Raw genomic sequence first — 17,793 nt, 5'->3', positions numbered from 1 at the left:
TAATCCTAAACCTAACCCTAACCCTAACCCTAACCCTAACCCTAAACCTAACCCTAAACCTAACCCTAAACCTTACCTTAACTTAAATCGCGCTTCTGTCGGCGCGCTGTTGTCGGCGTGCTTTTGACATCACGGTTTTAGCCCCGCGGTTTTGTCGGCGCGCTTATGACGTTCGCGCTTTTGTCGGGTCACGGAGAGGAAAATGCCACATGAGTTGTGGTTGTTACTGCCCGTGTAAGGGTATGTGGGATCCTATGAGCTTTCAATGCTTTGCATTACAGGCTTCAAAAATGAATTCCTACCATGTGATTAGTTCTTTCCTCATTAAGGGATTCCAAAGTTCTTCTGGCCATAGGGCACAATTTTAGTTGGAGAAAACAGGGGCAGACTCTGTCCAACTGGAAAAGAGCCCTCCAAAGTATACTGTTGTATCTCAAATGAGACAAAACAGTGCTTATTATTCAAGGCAATAGCTATTTCAGTAGCTTCCCACCCAACCCTCATTTCATTACTTGGACCAGATTTCAATGGATTGACTGTGGTGTGGTATGGTAGTTAAGATGTTGGTCTATGGACTAGGATTGGAAATATTTAGATCCCCCCCCCCACACACACACACATGAGGTGACTTTAGATCATTGCTTTCTCATAATCCAACCTACTTCGCAGAATTGTTATGGAGGAAAATTGGAGGAGGATCTTTTGATATGTAACCTAGAGCTCCAGAAGAAAGGTGAGCTATAAGCGTAAATCAATAAATGAAAACAAAAACAGTTTTACTAGTTAATAAAAACAAATAGTTTAGAAAAACCAAATGCTTTCATAGGTTGTGATGAGAAGAAAGTGGTGGTGAGGAGAGTATCAAGTGTATATTTGGCTCCCAGATAAAAAAGGTCCATTGTGTGTAGACCATTTCTAATTTTTAGAAGGCTTATCTCCAATCCTCTTTCCCTAAACAGATATCCATAAGAAGCTTCCTTCGTAATTGGCTTCCCAGCAAAGCTGACAAGAGCAGCTCCACCCAAGAAGGTCATGGGGTCAGAATTCATATCATTTCAGTGGTGGAAGAGAACCACAACTGTCACACTATACAGTAGTTTACATGAGGGATAGGATCCAGATATTGTATGCAAATGTATTCCTCCTAGCCACTGACGAAAGAAATGTCCTTCTGGGTTCGGCTCCAAGTGGGGAAAAAGACACTGGAGACATGGAGGCTGCTTGGAAAGATGGTTTATTGGTGGAGAGGGCCACATGGCTTGAGCCCTGAACAGAAAAGGTGATCACATGCTTCAATGTTGGTGGAGAAGAAGACAAGGGCTGAGGGAGGGGCTTGCTAGGCTTTTTATAACCTGTTCAGTCCCACCTCTCTGTTTCCTGTTCCTGTGTAAGAAATGTATTCTGGTTGGTTGTCAGACTCCCATGGGGCCATGCAGGGGCTACTCTCTAGGCCAGTGTTTCTCAACCTTGGCAACTTGAAGATGTCCGGACTTCAACTCCCAGAATTCCCCAGCCAGCATTCGCTGGCTGGGGAATTCTGGGAGTTGAAGTCCGGACATCTTCAAGTTGCTAAGGTTGAGAAACACTGCTCTAGGCTGTGTTTTGAATCCAGATTTGGTTGAGTTCTCAGATGCCATGTGGTCAGTTGAGTCAAGTTTCTTAATCCCTTCCCCCTGGAGCTGCAGTGGAGAAGTCTTTTATTATGTAAAATGGACTAGCTTGGCCTTCTTAATGGCCCATTAACAGTGGGGATGGGCAGGAAGCTAGAGGCAGCTATTCTGTCTCTTAAAACATGTTTCTTTCTTTTCACATCCAGAGAAATATTCTGCCTTTTCAATATTTCCTAGGATATTTCATTATTCTGGGAGAGGGCTGGATGATAACTTCCCACGCCACCATAGCCAAACCAAGGAAAGCATCCAAGGAAGACCTCAGACCAGGCTCAATGTCATGTCTCTTCTGAATCAATTGACAACTTGGATCCTGACCTTCATTCTCTCAGCCTTCTTCAGGGTTCCTAATCTTCCCCTCTGCAGTTCCACTTCCATTCCCCATCTCCCTCCCTCCCTCCCTCCCTCCCTCCCTCCCTCTCTCTCTCTCCCTCCCTCCCTCTCTCTCTCTCCCTCCCTCCCTCTCTCTCTTTAATACACCTCTATTTTTAGCGCCCCCTTCACAATGTTGAGTTGTTGCTGCTCTCAGCCCTTGTGCAAATGAGCTCACGCACTACCTCACACAGCTCAGTCACAGCACCTTCCGGGCTTGATACTAATTCAGCAACTGGCGGGGGGGGGGGGGGGGGAAGAGAAGGGAAGGTGGGGGAAGGAGAGGAAAGAAGGAATCCCCATTATTTCAGCCATTATTAAGAGGACACATTTATTTGCACATCAAAGTAGGGCTGAGGGGACTCAGTTTCTACTCCCTCCTCAGGTGTCCTGGCTCACATATCACGTTCGGCCACCGTTCATGCAGCCCTAGTTTTCGGAATGAACTATAAAAAAAACTGAAATCACCCAGATACCTATGCCAAGAATATGCCATTTTTGTCAGCTCGAGGGCTATGTCAGGCGTCAAATGATATGTCAGCGATCGCACTTCAAAGATGAGCAGGGTCAAGCTTTATGGAGGGAAAGTGTTTGAGGCTTTTAAAGCTGCGGAGCTTAGAACATCCATGTTCACCCATATCCAATAATAAGGAAAAAAGGCAATATGTTTTAAGTCATACAGGAGGCCCCGTTTTCACATGGGCGAACCAGCAAGCCAAATTGAAGCCAAAGATTTGCAATATAGATTTTTTTCAATGAACGTATTATCCAAGAGAGTTTCTTTTACAAGGCTGTCTCCAAGGAGTCCCCCCCCCAATGGAGGGGGTGGTGAGGGGAACATCACAATAGGCTAATAAAGGGGGGGGGGTCATCCTATTGACTTCTTGCTTTCCCAGCACTGAGGAATCCCTCAAGGATTCCACCCCATTTTGAAAGAAGCCCCCAGACCTCACTGTTTTCTAAAGCTGAGCCAAATTATTTTTAGCTCAGCTATGGTGCATCTAAAACTGCACTGTTGTTGATGTCGTTGTCATTTTTACCTAAAACACTGCAGTCCTGTGAAATTTGTGGGTCATCTGTTTTATTATTTATAGGAACTCTTGCTTTACCCACCCACCCCTTGGGTTTTTCAAGGGGAGAGGCGGCCTTGATCATTTTCTAACTCTCCCGCATAGGAAATGTTCAGGTTAATTTATTGATGTATTGCCTGTATGGACTGATAAGATCAGAAAATGAATTTCTCTATGGAATAGGGTGAGGGGGAATTCTACTATTCATAGACTGGCAACCAGTCATGGAATGGGACAACTCCTATTAACAGTGTTTTGAGATTGGCAGTTTTGAAGGTGATAATGGTGATGGCTCATCTTCAAACTTGCTTTGAGGAATTGAGGTATGGAAACAATGATAAGCAGACTGAGCCTGACAACATACCGTATATACTCGAGTATAGGCCGACCCGAATATAAGCCGAGGCACCTAATTTTACCACAAAAAACTGGAAAAGTTATTGACTCAAGTATAAGCCTAGGGTGGGAAATGCAGCAGCTACCGGTAAATTTCAAAAATAAAAATAGATACCAATAATGTTTTTGAATATTTATTTCAAAGAAAAACAGTAAACTAGCGGTGTATTCAATGAAATACTTCACTCACCTCATGATGCTGATGTCCCGCTGTGATGATGATGTCCCGTGCAGCCGCGGGAGCGATGTCCCGCCTCCTATGACACACGGCACAGTGATTCCTATCATTGGATCACTGTACCAGAGGAGGTGGGACATCGCTATGTGGCTGCTTGCCATAACAAGGAGGAGGTGGGACATCGTTGCAGAGCGGCAAACTGACACAGAGGGAGGGGAAACTCACAGGGGCACTGGGCCATTCACGAGTGTCACCCAGCGGCATGGCCCCGCCCCTTTTTCTCCTCCATTTCGGGCAAATTTTTCACTGACTCGAGTATAAGCCGAGGCGGCTTTTTTCAGCCCAAAAAGTGGGCTGAAAAACTAGGCTTATACTCGAGTATATACAGTAAGCTCTCCTGCCCATATTCTATATCTTATCTAGTTTTTAAAAAATCCATAAAGCATTATTATCTCTATTCTGGTGTCAGCAAAATTTCATTAAGGGTTATCAAAAATAACGTCATATTTATTTTAATCTTCATGAAATAAACCAACTTTATATTCCTTCCTTTTACTTCTAATAATCTTTATCTTTAGACCATTCAAATAATGTCATAGAACTTGCTTTCTTTTTATTATTTCTTCTTTATCCCTTCTCATGAAATTCTTCAAAACTTTAATAAGTCTGTTTCGTAAATCCAATATAGAAAAATTATCCGGGTCACTCACTTGCTTTATTGTTTGCATGTCCCTTTCAATTATTAAAAGATCAGTCAGTTTCTTGTATAGCCAGTGTAAAATCTTTTTTGATGTCATTCTTGTAGTCATTCATTTGTAAGTCCATTTTCAACTCAATCTCTATCTTGTCAAATTAAACTTTGTTCCTCTTCCATAACATATTTTAAATACAGTCTGTCCATAGAGACAGATGTCACTGTTGACATTGTTAATATTTTCTGACTCTAGTCTCCAAAGAATGTCCTTCAAGAATTCCAGCGTTAGAATATTTTGCACTCTATAGCTGTCATTCGTATGTTCTTCTCTTTTAATTGAAAGCTTTATTTCACTCTAGTGTCCAATTTTTAAATTCTTATTTTACCAGGTTATTTTTTTAAAATTCAGAACAAAAAACTTTCCCACAGGAAGGATTATCATTAATTTCAAAATCTTATATTTTTGTACTGTTAGCCTGTGTTTAGCTTTCTAAAATCAAAGTCATCATCCACCTTTTGCTGCTTCTTTGGTTTAAAATTTGTTATTAAATTTGAAGTTAAATTTTTATTTGATTAAGCTCTGAAGGCAGACACATCTGGTGTTTTCATACCTGTCAGTTCAAAATTTTCCAATTGCTGAAAATAGTTAATAAGCAATTTCCAAATGGGATTTAAAAAATATGCGGACTTAGTGTCCTTTTAAAGAGGCCAACTTCAGTTTGAGGAAGATGACGATCCCCTCATCTCCCAGTACTCAAAACACACCTCGAGGCCACTTTCTTGTGGGTCTCCCAATCCTCTCTTTCTATTTGTCTATTCACTATCTGCTCATTCTTCACTGTGGTCATCAGCTCTGCTTTTCATAGGGACATCTTCAATTTTCAATGTCTTCCTTTGGAAGACCACAGGTTTTTAAAAGCACATAACAGGCTCATGTCATACCTTCAAAAGGAGGATCAAAGGTTCAGGACTCTAAAGCAGCTGTTTTCCTTGCTATTAATCCTAAAGAAGTCTCCTTAAAACTGGTTCGGTGGTCATTCTTCTGTTTGCCACTTGAGGTTCAGGATACCAAGCAAGGCTTATGTAATTAATATCAGGGCTTAATTAAAGAAGATCCATTTTTTTCCTTCATACCAATAAACAACTCAGAAAATTGTAATTGATGATTTGAAATACCAGGTTAGGGAGCTTACTCTCAAATAAACGACTGGTAGGCTGTTTTACCATTTTACATGGCAAAATGGTTAAGGAGGCTATAAGGAAGTTTGCCTACTAGCACAGCGGTCCCCAACCTTTCTTGCTCTGTGGACCACCAGCAGCAGCAGCAGCATTGGCACTGGGGAGGAGGGGATGGTTTTGCACACATGTCCATCACTTATGCAAATGGAGCTTTGTGTGCTCACACACTTGCCTGCTACTTGCGTGGCCCAGTTTCCAACGGGCACGCAGACCGGTAGCAGTCTGCAGACCAGGGGTTGGGGAACCCTGCCCTCTCACAAATAAACAAATAAAGAGCCGAGGTGGCGCAGTGGTTAGGGTGCAGTACTGCAGGCCACTTTAGCTGACTGTGATCTGCAGTTCAGCGGTTCAAATCTCACCGGCTCAAGGTCGACTCAGCCTTCCATCCTTCCGAGGTGGGTGAAATGAGGACCCGGACTGTGGGGGCAAGTTGCTGACTCAATTTGCTAAAAAAATTTGTAAACCGCTTAGAGAGGGCTGAAAGCCCTATGAAGCAGTATATAAGTCTAATAAATAAATAAATAAATAAATAAATAAATAAATAAATAAATAAATAAATAAATAAATAAATAAATAAATAAACTCAGAAGGTTGTATTCAACACCACACCCTTGCCTCTTTGCCTGTGGGAAGATATGCTTTCAAGATATTTCAGGGTACCATTAGCCGGTGAGAAAAATATCCCTGGATGTATTTGTTTGGCTGCATTTATTTTTGCCATATGTTTTACCTTGCTATCGCATCTTAAAATAGCTCTTAGAGCAGCCAGTAATGAAAAACAACCACTTAAAACAAATGAGAGGCTAAAACTATAACGTATTAGGAATCAGGAGCAATATAAGTCGTTATCAGGCAACTGACACCATTTGCAGTGGTGATGTATAATTTAAATAAGGTAGAAATAAGGCCTCACGTTTACGACCTTCACAAGTATGCAAAACAAAGGAAAGCTGAAGTATATTCATCAGCATAGGTTTACTTAGCAACTGCTTCACTTAACAAGAAAGTTGCTGCTCCCAATCGTAGTTGCAACTGAGGACTACCTGCAATCATAGATGTTAAACCACCACCACCCCTCCTCAATTTTACACCAATCTCTCTCCCTCCCTCCCTCCCTCCCTCCCTCTCTCTCTCTCTCTCTCTCTCTCTCTCTCTCACACACACACACACACACACACACACAAACACACCTTAATGCACTAACTACACTAACTAGTCAGAGGGATGGAAGCTACCAAGTCTGGACCCCATTTTATTCCTTTGATTAGCTAGGATTTGGTTTTGGTCCCCCTCCCTCCCTCCCTCCCGATAAGGCCCTGCTTTGTTCAGGTGATATTTTTCCTTTATTTCCTTAACAACTTGTTTCCTTTTTAGCTATTTCCCCGAAGGGGTTCTTTTAGCAAGATTCCTGCTTATGTGCCAGCTTCGTCTTTTGTTATGGCAATTTCAGCCTAGTTTCATACCACCAAGAACAATGCTAGGAGATATAGGGAGATGGTTTATTTGGAAAATAACAAATCCCTCTATTCCTGCAAAAAAAAAACCTCAACCCTTCAATATACTTGTCACTCGAGAGTAGAAAAAACATGTTCTGCTGAAATTCTGTTTTCCTTACAGTCTTATAAATATGAAGGATCCTTGTGCTCTTTTGCATCTGGTTACCCTAGTGTATAGATTAAAACATACCTATTTTATGCCGAGATTAAATTCCCTTTTTTTGGTGAAAAAAAGCATCTTTCTATATATAATAAGAATATGAAAGCTCACTAAGTGTCAGCCTCTGCTTTGCTGCTTGCTTTCGGCTGCCATTGAAATGGGGAGGGAGGGGGGGGGGCATTGTATCTGGGTGGGGAAGTGTCAGTGCAGGAGTGCCTGTGAAAAGGGAGTTTGTTCTCACCATCTACTACGCATGCTACAGATAGAGGCTTTGCCGCCAAGGCCAAATGTCCGGCATACCAGCCTGATGATGCTTTTTGAAGATGTCTCCCACATGACACCTGAGGGATGTGCAGATTGGGCTATGGGATGGGGTTGCCAAGGGGAGGGGGGTTGAGTCACGTGGCACGACAAAACCGCGGTCCACTAAAGCGCGCCCGATTAAAGTGCGTACCTGACGTCATCAGCAGCGCGACAAATACGACCGCGGAGATTTTAAAAAGCGATTTTAAAGCAAGCCGATTCACGTGAAGGTAAGGGTTAGGGTTAGGGTTAGGGTTAGGGTTAGGTTAAGGGTTAGGGTTAGGGTTAGGTTTAGGGTTACGTTAAGCGTTAGGGTTAGGGTTAGGTTAAGGGTTAGCGTTACGTTTAGCGTTAGGTTAAGGGTTAGGTTTAGGGTTATGTTTAGGGTTAGGTTAAGGGTTATGTTTAGGGTTAGGTTTAGGGTTAGGTTTGGGGGGGTTAGGGTAAGGTTTTCGCGTTAATTTTAAGTTTACCGCTCACAGCGTGATGTTTTCGTCGCGCTGTGATGACGTCAGGTATGCGCTTTTGTCGAGCGCGCTTTAGTCTACCGCGGTTTTGTGGTGGAACCGTTGAGTCACATATTGATATCTATGATTACGCACGGTTTTGCCTCAGATCTTGCTTTGCCTAGCTACCATCTACTCATAACCAGTAAAAGTACTCTTAATTCTGCAAAATGGAGTTGAGTGGTTTCTTTCTTGGTTACTGAGGGAAGCAGCCCTGACACTAAGATTTATTTAAAGCAGGGGTATGATGGGCATATTGATGGCAAGGTACTCCCTCCATGCCTTTGGGATGTCTGCATTAGTAAATCACCTCAGTTTAATCCCTGATGGATGAAAGCAGTTTTTAGCAGTAACTACCTGTATATATTTTGCATGTTCTCCTTTGTCACTGTCATGCTTACAGCAAAAAGGCACTAAAATGTCACCTATGAAAAAGAGCTGCAGTACGGAATCTCCACCCTTTCAAAACCTCTCTGGCTTTTAGATATTTGGGATCACCCAGTGATCCCTTTCCTCACATAAGCTATTAAACTAAGGCAAATCCTGCAAAGAAACAGCACACGGTAAGAATTAGGAAATAACTGCTGGGGGCAAAGATGGAATTTAAAGCTTTCAAATTCCCGTATTTCCCTAAAAATAAGATATAAATGTTTTCTTTTGAACCCCGAAATAAGTGCTTAGCCTTATTTTTGGGGAGGTCTTATTATTTTTGAGATGCAGGAGATGGCAAGCATGGTCACCTCATGGCTGCTGCTGTGTTGCAATATTTTCAGGTAGGGCTTATTTTGGGGGGAGGGCTTATTTAGCACATGCTCTCAAAAGTCTGATTGGGCTTATTATCCAGGAAGGTCTTATTTTCAGGGAAACAGAGTAGGATGTGAAATGAATTTTCAGAGGGCTAATCTTAGAAAGCGATGGCGAAGATAACCATCATTTGGCCGAGCTGAACTGCATCAGAAGAACCGCAGTTTATGAAAATTCACATAAAGAATTCTTCTGAATTCTCACCAAAGCATCTGCTCCACTGAGAGAGGCATAGTCCATAATCCATCAGCAAAGGCAAATATATTATCTGAAGAAGAGTAGCTTTTGCCAAAACTGTTGCTGCTCTCCAAAAGAACATAACTTTTGCCTGTCAAATATCTGGCTCTGGAGCGGGTGGTGGTGGGGAAGCTGTGAATGTTTCCACCAGACATTTTAGCTGAATAGATATGGCAGGGAGATGAGGATGATGGGCACATTCTAGTGAACGTCTGTGGTCTCACCCAATCATCTCCTTCTCCCTCTGCACCATCTTCACAGCTTTTAAAAGGACAGCTATTGTTTTGTAAGGAACAAGAAGGCAAATGAAAGGTATATTGTCATATTTAAAAGGCATATACGATAGGTTGATAGTATAATCCTGCTTACCTAAAATGTGTCCAGTGTACATAGTAGAATTAATTTTTTTAGGAAATTTATTGCAGACTGAGAGCAGACCGACATTCTTTTGAGAGACAAGTAAAATTGGTTCAATGTTCAATTTACTACCACATAAAGTAGGTTATTTCTCTTGTGCTTGCACATTCTGTCATTATCCTGCTAGAAACTCAAGGAAGAATGTACAGATTTGCCAAACAGAATGCTGTCCAATTATAAACTAGAACCTGGTTTTTTGAGCTTTTAGGAGAGACTAACAGAATAATAGAGTTGGAAGGGACCTTGGAGGTCTTCTAATACATCATCCATTGCTCATTTATTGTCCATCGTATATCATCCATTGTCCAACCTCCTGCTCAAGCAGGAGATGATGGATTACATCATCCAACAAGATGATGGATTACATCATCCAATAAGATAATGGATTACATCATCTATCATCTTCTTGTTCTTATTCCAGATATAATATAATATCTTGTAGTAGCAACTACTCCATTTTGACTGATCTCAAAAGAAAAAAATAGGCAGAGTCAGATCTGGCAAGTACTTGGGTAGGAAATCCCAGAAGTGTACGTTGCATTGAGGAGTCAACAGGACAAAGAAAACTGCATAGATGTAGCCTTGTAGTCATCAATTCACTACTTCCTTAGCTTTCTGTATATTCATTAATTGAGATGGTTGTCCGTATCACCAGGTGTTTGGATGGGCAAAGCAAGACAGAAGGAAAATTACCTTTTAGTGCAAAATATACAGATGTGCAGTTCTTTCTCCTGCATCAATAATACCAGCATCATTTACAAAGATCAACTCAAAGGAGCATTCATTGCCACTTTTCACCATACAGGAAAGGGTTCCACCACAAAACCGCGGTCGACTAAAGCGTGCTCGACGAAACCGCGTACCTGACGTCATCACAGCGCGATGAAAAAAGCACGCTGTGAGCGGTAAAGCTAAAATTAACGCGTAAAACTAAACCTAACCCCCCCCAAACCTAACCCTAAACCTAACCCTAAATGTAACCCTTAACTTAACCCTAAACCTAACCCTAAACCTAACCCTAAACCTAACGCTAACCCTTAACCTAACCCTAAACCTAACCCTAACGCTTAACGTAACCCTAAAACTAACCCTAACCCTTAACCTAACCCTAACCCTAACCCTTACCTTTACGTGAATCGGCTTGCTTTAAAAGCGCTTTTTAAAGCGCCCTTTTTTTCTCCGCGGTCGTTGTTGTCGCGCTGCTGATGACGTCAGCGACGCGCTTTAATCGGGCGCGCCTTAGTGGACCGCGGTTTTGTCGTGCCACGCAGGAAAGGCTGCCTAAGTAGTTTATTCCAGATAATACCAGCCATGAGGTTGAGAACAGCTACAGTGGATCCCTTGTTTTAGCTCTCTGCTCTCTTGACCATCTTCCAATGGTCCACAGGTTCTCTTCTTGTGGACTTTCCATCCTGATGGCCACAGGAAGGGCTGCATTGGAGAGCTGCCTTTCAAATATATATGGTCACACAAAGTGATTGCACACCAAAGAGTGCTATGGTATGTTTCAGTGTGAATTATTACCGTGTTTGAGTGAACTATCATGCTGTGGTTTGTACACATTAAACCTTAAGTAAAAAACACAGTTTGTTTTTGGCTGGCAGAGTGCTGCAGGCCGGGCAGGCCGAAAACAGGCCACTGGGTGGGGGGCACGTGGACCGTTTTGGCTGGCAGAGGTACTGCGAGCTGATCGTTTGATATTTTCAGTCCGGCTCCATGGGGTGGATTTAAGCATCCAGTGGGGCGGATCCAGCCCATGGTCCTTGAGTTTGACACCCCTGTTATAGATTGTTCGTATCGGCAGCTGCCTTTCCCAAGCTCTGTGCTTTTAAACTATCTGTTTCTGATAAGTAGTCCCGTTTATCAGTATCCAAGAAATCCTAATTGCATACCAAGTTGTTATTTAAACCAGGGGTGGGTTTCTCACCCCGTTCCAACCGGTTCGGTTGGAATGGGGGCGTTGTCGTCCTCGTGCACGCACGCAGTGCACGCATGCGGACTAGCGTCTGTGCGATGCTCCAGCTGCTCCTGGGGGATAGCGCAGGTGCTGTATGCGTCCTGCGCATGCGTGGAAGCACAGAACTCGTCAAAACCGGGTAAGAAATGCGGGCGGGCGGGTGGACCCTTCGGCGTTCTCGGAAGTTACTTACTTCCGGGTTCGCCGACCAACCGGTTCGCGGGGACCGCCACGAACCGCCTGAAACCCACCCCTGATTTAAACCCATGGCAAACCTGGCTGATGGCTGATCGTGAAGTATAGAGAATAAATCCTGCTGCCTTTGGTGAGTCCAGAAAAATTGCACCAGATGTAGGTTTCCCCAGATAAGTGTAGCAAAGCAAGCTGAAGGAATTCTGTTTCTCCTGAGTATCTTAAAGCAAAGAAACAATCACCAAACACTGGCTGGATGACTTTCACGGCATGTCTGGCAAATTCAGGCCTGCCCTTTTAATTTTTATATATGGCAATTGATGCAAGATTATTATATGTGCAATGATGCAAAAATACTGAAGCACCCATACTGGCGGAATGGATAGCAAAGATGGCAGATTTGGCAGAAATGATAACACTGACCTGTTTGGCCAGGGACAAAAGTATTATTGGAAACCATTTATAGACTTTTTTTTCTGAAATAGAAAAAAAAAGTGAAATGAGTTTGTGACTTGACAATTGAAAAAAGATCAACTAAGGGACTGAAGGGATTTTTTGTAATATTAAAAGAGGGAGGACAATGAGTTTGTCTATAACATTTATTTTTTCTGGTTCTTATGTCTTTTAAGTTTTTCTTCTTTCTTTCACCGCATTGCTTTTTGCACTTTTCTTTTTTCTCTTTTTTGTTTTATGTATGTACATTACACTTGTCTTTTATCTATGTAATAACTCTTCATAAAAATTACATTAGACAAGTTTTGCCCTTTTAAAAAATCCCTGTGACATTTTCAAAACTGACAAAACAAACCACCCTTAGTTTATTTATATAGTGCATATGAGATTTAGTAATCTGGTTTGTCATTTTATGGTAACAATAGGTGACCTAAAATGCCATCAGTCTGAATTCAGAAATGGAGTCTAAACTGGGATTATGAATGGAGTTTTATGTGGCAAACTTAATGCAAGCTCTCTTAAGGCCACAGACTTTCTATGGTTTGAATCTGTCCTGAAATGTAGGAACTAAACAAATCTGAGTTTATCAGCTCAGAGCAGAATTGGGAAATGGATGTGAACAATATGAGGCAAAAACAGGGACTAGGACAGGGGTGGGTTTCAACTGGTTCGCGGCGGTCCCTGCGAACCGGTTGGTCGGCGAACCCGGAAGTAAGTAACTTCCGGGAACGGCGAAGGGCTCGCCCGCCCGCGCTTCTTACCCGGTTTTGACGAGTTCTGCGCTTCCACGCATGCGCAGGACGCATACAGCACCTGCGCGATCCTCCAGGAGCAGCTGGAACATCGCACAGATGCTAGTACGCATGTTTGCACCGCGTGCGTGCACGAGGACGCCGCTGGCCCCGTTCCAACCGAACCGGTTGGAACGGGGCGAGAAACCCACCCCTGAACTAGGAGAAATGTAAGCATCACAATGGCTATAAATTGGAGCTTGATTATTACAGAGTTTAGCTTAAAATTTCTGACTGAGGTTACCTACCTTTGGTTTTATAAAATAACAGGGAATACGAACTGACTCTAAAAATTAGCACCTTTAGAAGCAAGTGCATATTTTGTAAAACCGAGGGTCGGCCTTGGACTACAAGTGACAGGGCTGCACTGTAAAACATTACCAGAAAAAGGACAAAAACTGAGGTTCATCTACAATATAAGTCATACATAAAATGAATGAAATTAAATCTAGTTAATACGACATTCATTCATTCGTTTTCTCTTTTCTCTGTTAAGGCTGCCACTAATTACAGTGGGTGGACAAAGTTTGGAGAAACTTTTTGAACTTTTAAAGACCGCATGACCCAAGCTGACTGCTGACTAGAATCTCAAAACAGTTTTGATGAACTTTCAGAATAAATGTTTACCCTAAGAAGCCTCATATCCATCCTTTCTTTTCTCTTCCAGAGATGATAAGACTCCATAGGCTATTCTGAGCTCGTCTGATGGATTAAAGTCATCCTTTCTATTCGAAACTACACCATAAGCAGTTGGTGGTCACGAAGACTCATAGCAGGGAAGAGCACCATGTCCTGCTTCCCGTGGTATGCTCTACTGTTGCTGTGTCTACAAGGATCACCATTTGCCACTCACTCCTGCCCTCCACAGTGTGTCTGCGAGACTCGCCCATGGTTCACTCCCCAATCCATTTATCATGAGGCCAGCACAGTGGACTGCAATGATCTGCTGCTCACCCGGGTACCCGGCAATCTCTCCTCAAACACCCAGGTCCTTCTGTTGCAGAGTAATAAGATCTCCAAGGTCAACAGGGAGCTCCAGCACTTGTCCAACTTGACTGAGCTGGACCTCTCCCAAAACCACTTCTCCAGAGTCAGTGACGCTGGGTTGGCTAACCTTTCACATCTCATTACCCTTTACCTGGAAGAGAATCAGGTGGAGGAGCTTTCCAACCACTGCTTAAGTGACCTTACTTCACTAGAGGAACTCTACATAAATCACAATTCTATCTCCTCTATTGAGCCATTGGCTTTTGCGGGCTTAACCAGCTTGCTCCGGCTGCACCTCAATGCCAACCGTCTCCACGCCATTGACCATCGTTGGTTCCTCCCACTCCACAACTTAGAGATCCTGATGATTGGAGAGAATCCCATCTCCCAGTTAACAGGGGGGAGTTTTCAGCCTTTGGAAAAGCTTCATAGCCTCGTCCTAGCTGGGATGCAGCTCACTGAAATCCCTCCTGATGCTTTCCAAGGTCTGGACTACCTGGAGAGTCTCTCCTTTTATGATAACCACCTTTCATACGTTCCCACCAAGGCATTAAGAGGCCTACCTCACTTGAAATTCCTGGATCTTAACAAAAATCCTATCACAGAAATTCAGCCAGGAGACTTCAAGGATATGCTGCATCTGGAAGAGTTGAGCCTCAATGGCATGGAGGAACTTACCGGCATCCACAAAGGGTCATTTGAGAATCTTCCAGAATTAGCCAAGCTTGAGCTGTGCAACAATCCACATCTGTCATACTTGCACCCAGTTGCCTTCCAGGGGGTGCCGGCTCTTCGCACTTTGTTAATCAGCAATACAGCCCTTGGCTTTCTTCCCTTAGGCCTGAGAGATGCCTTGCCAACTTTGGCCGAACTCAGCTTCAATGGGAATCCATTGCGATGCGATTGCTTAGAGAACTGGAAACCATGGATCACAGAACACGTTCGGCTGATCGAATCGCAAACTACCCTCTGTACTTCACCTCCAGAAGCCATGGGTCAAGAGCTCCAAGAAGCCCTTAAAAATGTCAGTGGGGGAGGTTGTTTGCCAGAAATCACACCCAATCTTCCAGAACACATGGAGGCATCATCTGGTTCTACGGTGATTCTGGTCTGTCAGGCCAGCTCAGAGCCACCACCACAATTCCATTGGATCTTACCTTCTGGGAAAAAAGTGACTGCTAGAACAGGCAAGATGCATCTTAGGGCTGGTGGGACCCTTGAGATTAGCAGAGCCAACCCAGCAGATTCAGGAGTCTACACTTGTGTAGCCCGGAATGAACTGGCCTCTACTAGCCATAGTCTGTCCCTCAATGTCATTGGAGAAAGACCTGTAACTCCTGCCAGGCTTTTGGTCTTTGCCAAAAAGGTACAGTCGCATTTTGTGGTGTTGGAATGGACCACATCTTACATAGAGGGGCATAAAAATGAAAGAGATGAATCAGCCACTGCCCACCCACCACCACCTCCTCCATCCTGGTCATCAGCTACCATGCGCATCCATAACCCCCATTTTACCTACACCTCACGAGTCCCTGTGAGCATCCGGGAATACAACCTCACACACTTGCAACCTTCCACCCGTTATGAGATTTGCCTTACCGTCATGTCCTCCATTCCCAAGTCCTCCGTTGCTGCCAGTTACACCGATGTTCCCTCTGCCGTAGCAGCTTCTACAAACTCTCCTTTGCCTTCTGCGAGTTCTTCAGAAATGGTCAGCGCAACCACAGGTGCTTCTGCGCCATCGCTGAGCTCTTTGATAATCCCCAGGGGTCCTTCCTTGTCTCTCATGAGTCATTCAACTGTGGTTTCTCCAGGAACTTCCAAATCCTCCTCTGCACCCATGACAGGTCCCATGGAAGCTTCTGCCGGTCTTCCATCTGCTTGGCTATTGCCCCACGCTCAGCACGTCTGCCTCAATGTCACCACCAAGGATGCCTCCCTCTCAGTGGAGCTGATGGGAGGCTGGGCAGGAGGGGCAGCCTTGGCTGCTATTACTGGCTCCTTATTAGCAGCCCTGAGCGCTGTGCTCCTGCTCCTTTGTGCTTCTCGGCGACTCAAGGAGAAAGGGTGTCGCCATTCGCTCAAAAAGTACATGCAACACGCAGCCGCCATCCCACTCAACGAGGTCTACCCTCCCCTGATCAGCTTGTGGGATGCAGAGGGAGACCCTCCCCTCCCAATGGCTCCATTAGCACAGCTGGCTCCGCCCACACCAACCTTGCCACCTCCCCCTGCCATAGCTGGGCACACTGTTTTGCTGCCATCTCCTCCTGGCCAGATTGACACTTCCAAGACTTACCTATGGCAACAGCCATGAAGGAATTTGAGGTGTGCTGGTACCCATACCTCAACACAGACGTCGGTGGGAAATCTCTCCTCCCTGTGGCTTTTAGGATGTCAGAATTGGGTCTCCAGGCCTTCCCAGTTCAGGTTCTTGCCTCCCACTTTTACCCCTTCTACCCACCTGTGCACTATATGTACCAAGGGCACGAGGAACTTGGACATTTCTTAGCCAAGGTCTCACTGTGTAGTTAGAGCCAACGAGGGAGGATAGTATCAGGCAGATAACAAGGCCCCTGGGACAGTGTAGCCCCTGGGGGGCAGGTTAAAAAATGAATAAAATTGAGTTGGACAAAGTTTAAAATATGTGGATGTGTTTGTTGGGGGAAGGAGATAATATATTGAAAACAGGCAATGCAAGGAACCAAATCTCTTCACCTCACCCAGGATCAAGCGTGTTTTTTCTGTCACCCAAGAAGATTGATATGCTGCCCTCTAGTGAACATTTTGAGGATAATAAGCCTGCTTCTCCTTTTGAGCAAGATTACAGGCTCCCATTTCAAGGGTGCAAAATAGCAAAATAAGAATCTGAATAAAAATCTCTTATGCTTCCTAAATCTATCCTTCCATTGTCACACAGGGAAGTTAGTTATTTTTACTCAGTGGTAATTGAAAGGCACTATGCATTTGCCTAGACCCTCCTAGTTTTTATATTATTACTTCACATACTGTAGGGCAGGAGTCCCCAACCCTTGGGTCGCGGCCCAGTACCGGGCCTTGAGCCATTCAGAACCGAGCCACAGAAGTGGTGGGCAAGCGCATGCATCCCCACTTGCACAAGTAGTGGGCAAACACCTGCGTGCACGAAACCATTCCATCTCCCCACCCCCACTACCAGTTCACAAAGCTAGAAAGGTTGGGGAACTCTGCTCTAGAGGGATGAGCAATTCGGGAAAAGTGACAAAGGGCCAGGGATAGTGACACCATTGGGCAGGGTGAGACAGAGGCCTCGGGTGCAGATGCTACTTTGCAATCTTCCAAAATGGTTCTTTTGGAGCAGTGGTCTCCAACCTTGGCAACTTTAAGACCTGCAACTTTAAGACCTGTGGACTTCAACTCCCAGAGTTCCTCAGCCAGGTCTTAAAGTTTGCTGGCTGAGGAACTCTGGGAGTTGAAGTCCACAGGTCTTAAAGTTGCCAAGGTTGGAGACCAGAGGTGGGTTCCTATAAGTTTGCACCTATTCGGTACAACCAGTTCGTCAAATCTACCAAACCGGTTAGAAGAGGTTCCACCAGTGGACCCAGAAAGCAGGCCACACCTACAGAAGAGGTTCCAAAAATTTTTGAAACCCACCACTGCCACACACCACACACACACACACACACACACACACACAGACTGACGCAGAAAGAGAGAGAAAGAGAAAGAAAGGAAGAAATAAATAAATAAAAAAAGAAAATGAGTGAGAGAGAGATGAAAGAAAAAAAGAAAAAAGGGACAGAGAGACAAAAGGAAAGAGAGAGAGAGAGAAAGAAGAAAGAAAGAAAGAAAGAAAGAAAGAAAGAAAGAAAGAAAGAAAGAAAGAAAGAAA

The 17,793-nt window shown here is 44.0% G+C and overlaps 2 protein-coding genes across 2 annotated transcripts in view; one reads left to right on the top strand and one right to left on the bottom strand.

Moving 5' to 3' along the window:
- LOC106551260 (leucine-rich repeat neuronal protein 1) overlaps positions 1-16,654 on the top strand; it is a 36,489-nt gene extending 19,835 nt beyond the window's left edge. The window contains exon 2 of the mRNA XM_087710737.1: positions 13,603-16,654. Coding sequence (XP_087566863.1) covers positions 13,723-16,239 — 2,517 coding nt within the window. The 5' untranslated portion in view covers positions 13,603-13,722 and the 3' untranslated portion in view covers positions 16,240-16,654. The remainder of the gene's footprint in view (positions 1-13,602) is intronic.
- LOC148048331 (uncharacterized) overlaps positions 1-17,793 on the bottom strand; it is a 433,893-nt gene that overhangs the window by 343,149 nt on the left and 72,951 nt on the right. The gene's annotated exons all lie outside the window — the stretch shown is intronic.

Source organism: Thamnophis sirtalis, unplaced genomic scaffold, assembly GCF_051295495.1.
Source record: "Thamnophis sirtalis isolate CommonGarterSnake01/CBP01778 unplaced genomic scaffold, rThaSir2_p1.2 scaffold_3, whole genome shotgun sequence".
NCBI lineage: Eukaryota > Metazoa > Chordata > Lepidosauria > Squamata > Natricidae > Thamnophis > Thamnophis sirtalis.
Note: the sequence above shows the minus strand (reverse complement) of the source record. Positions and strands in the feature narration are given on the sequence as shown.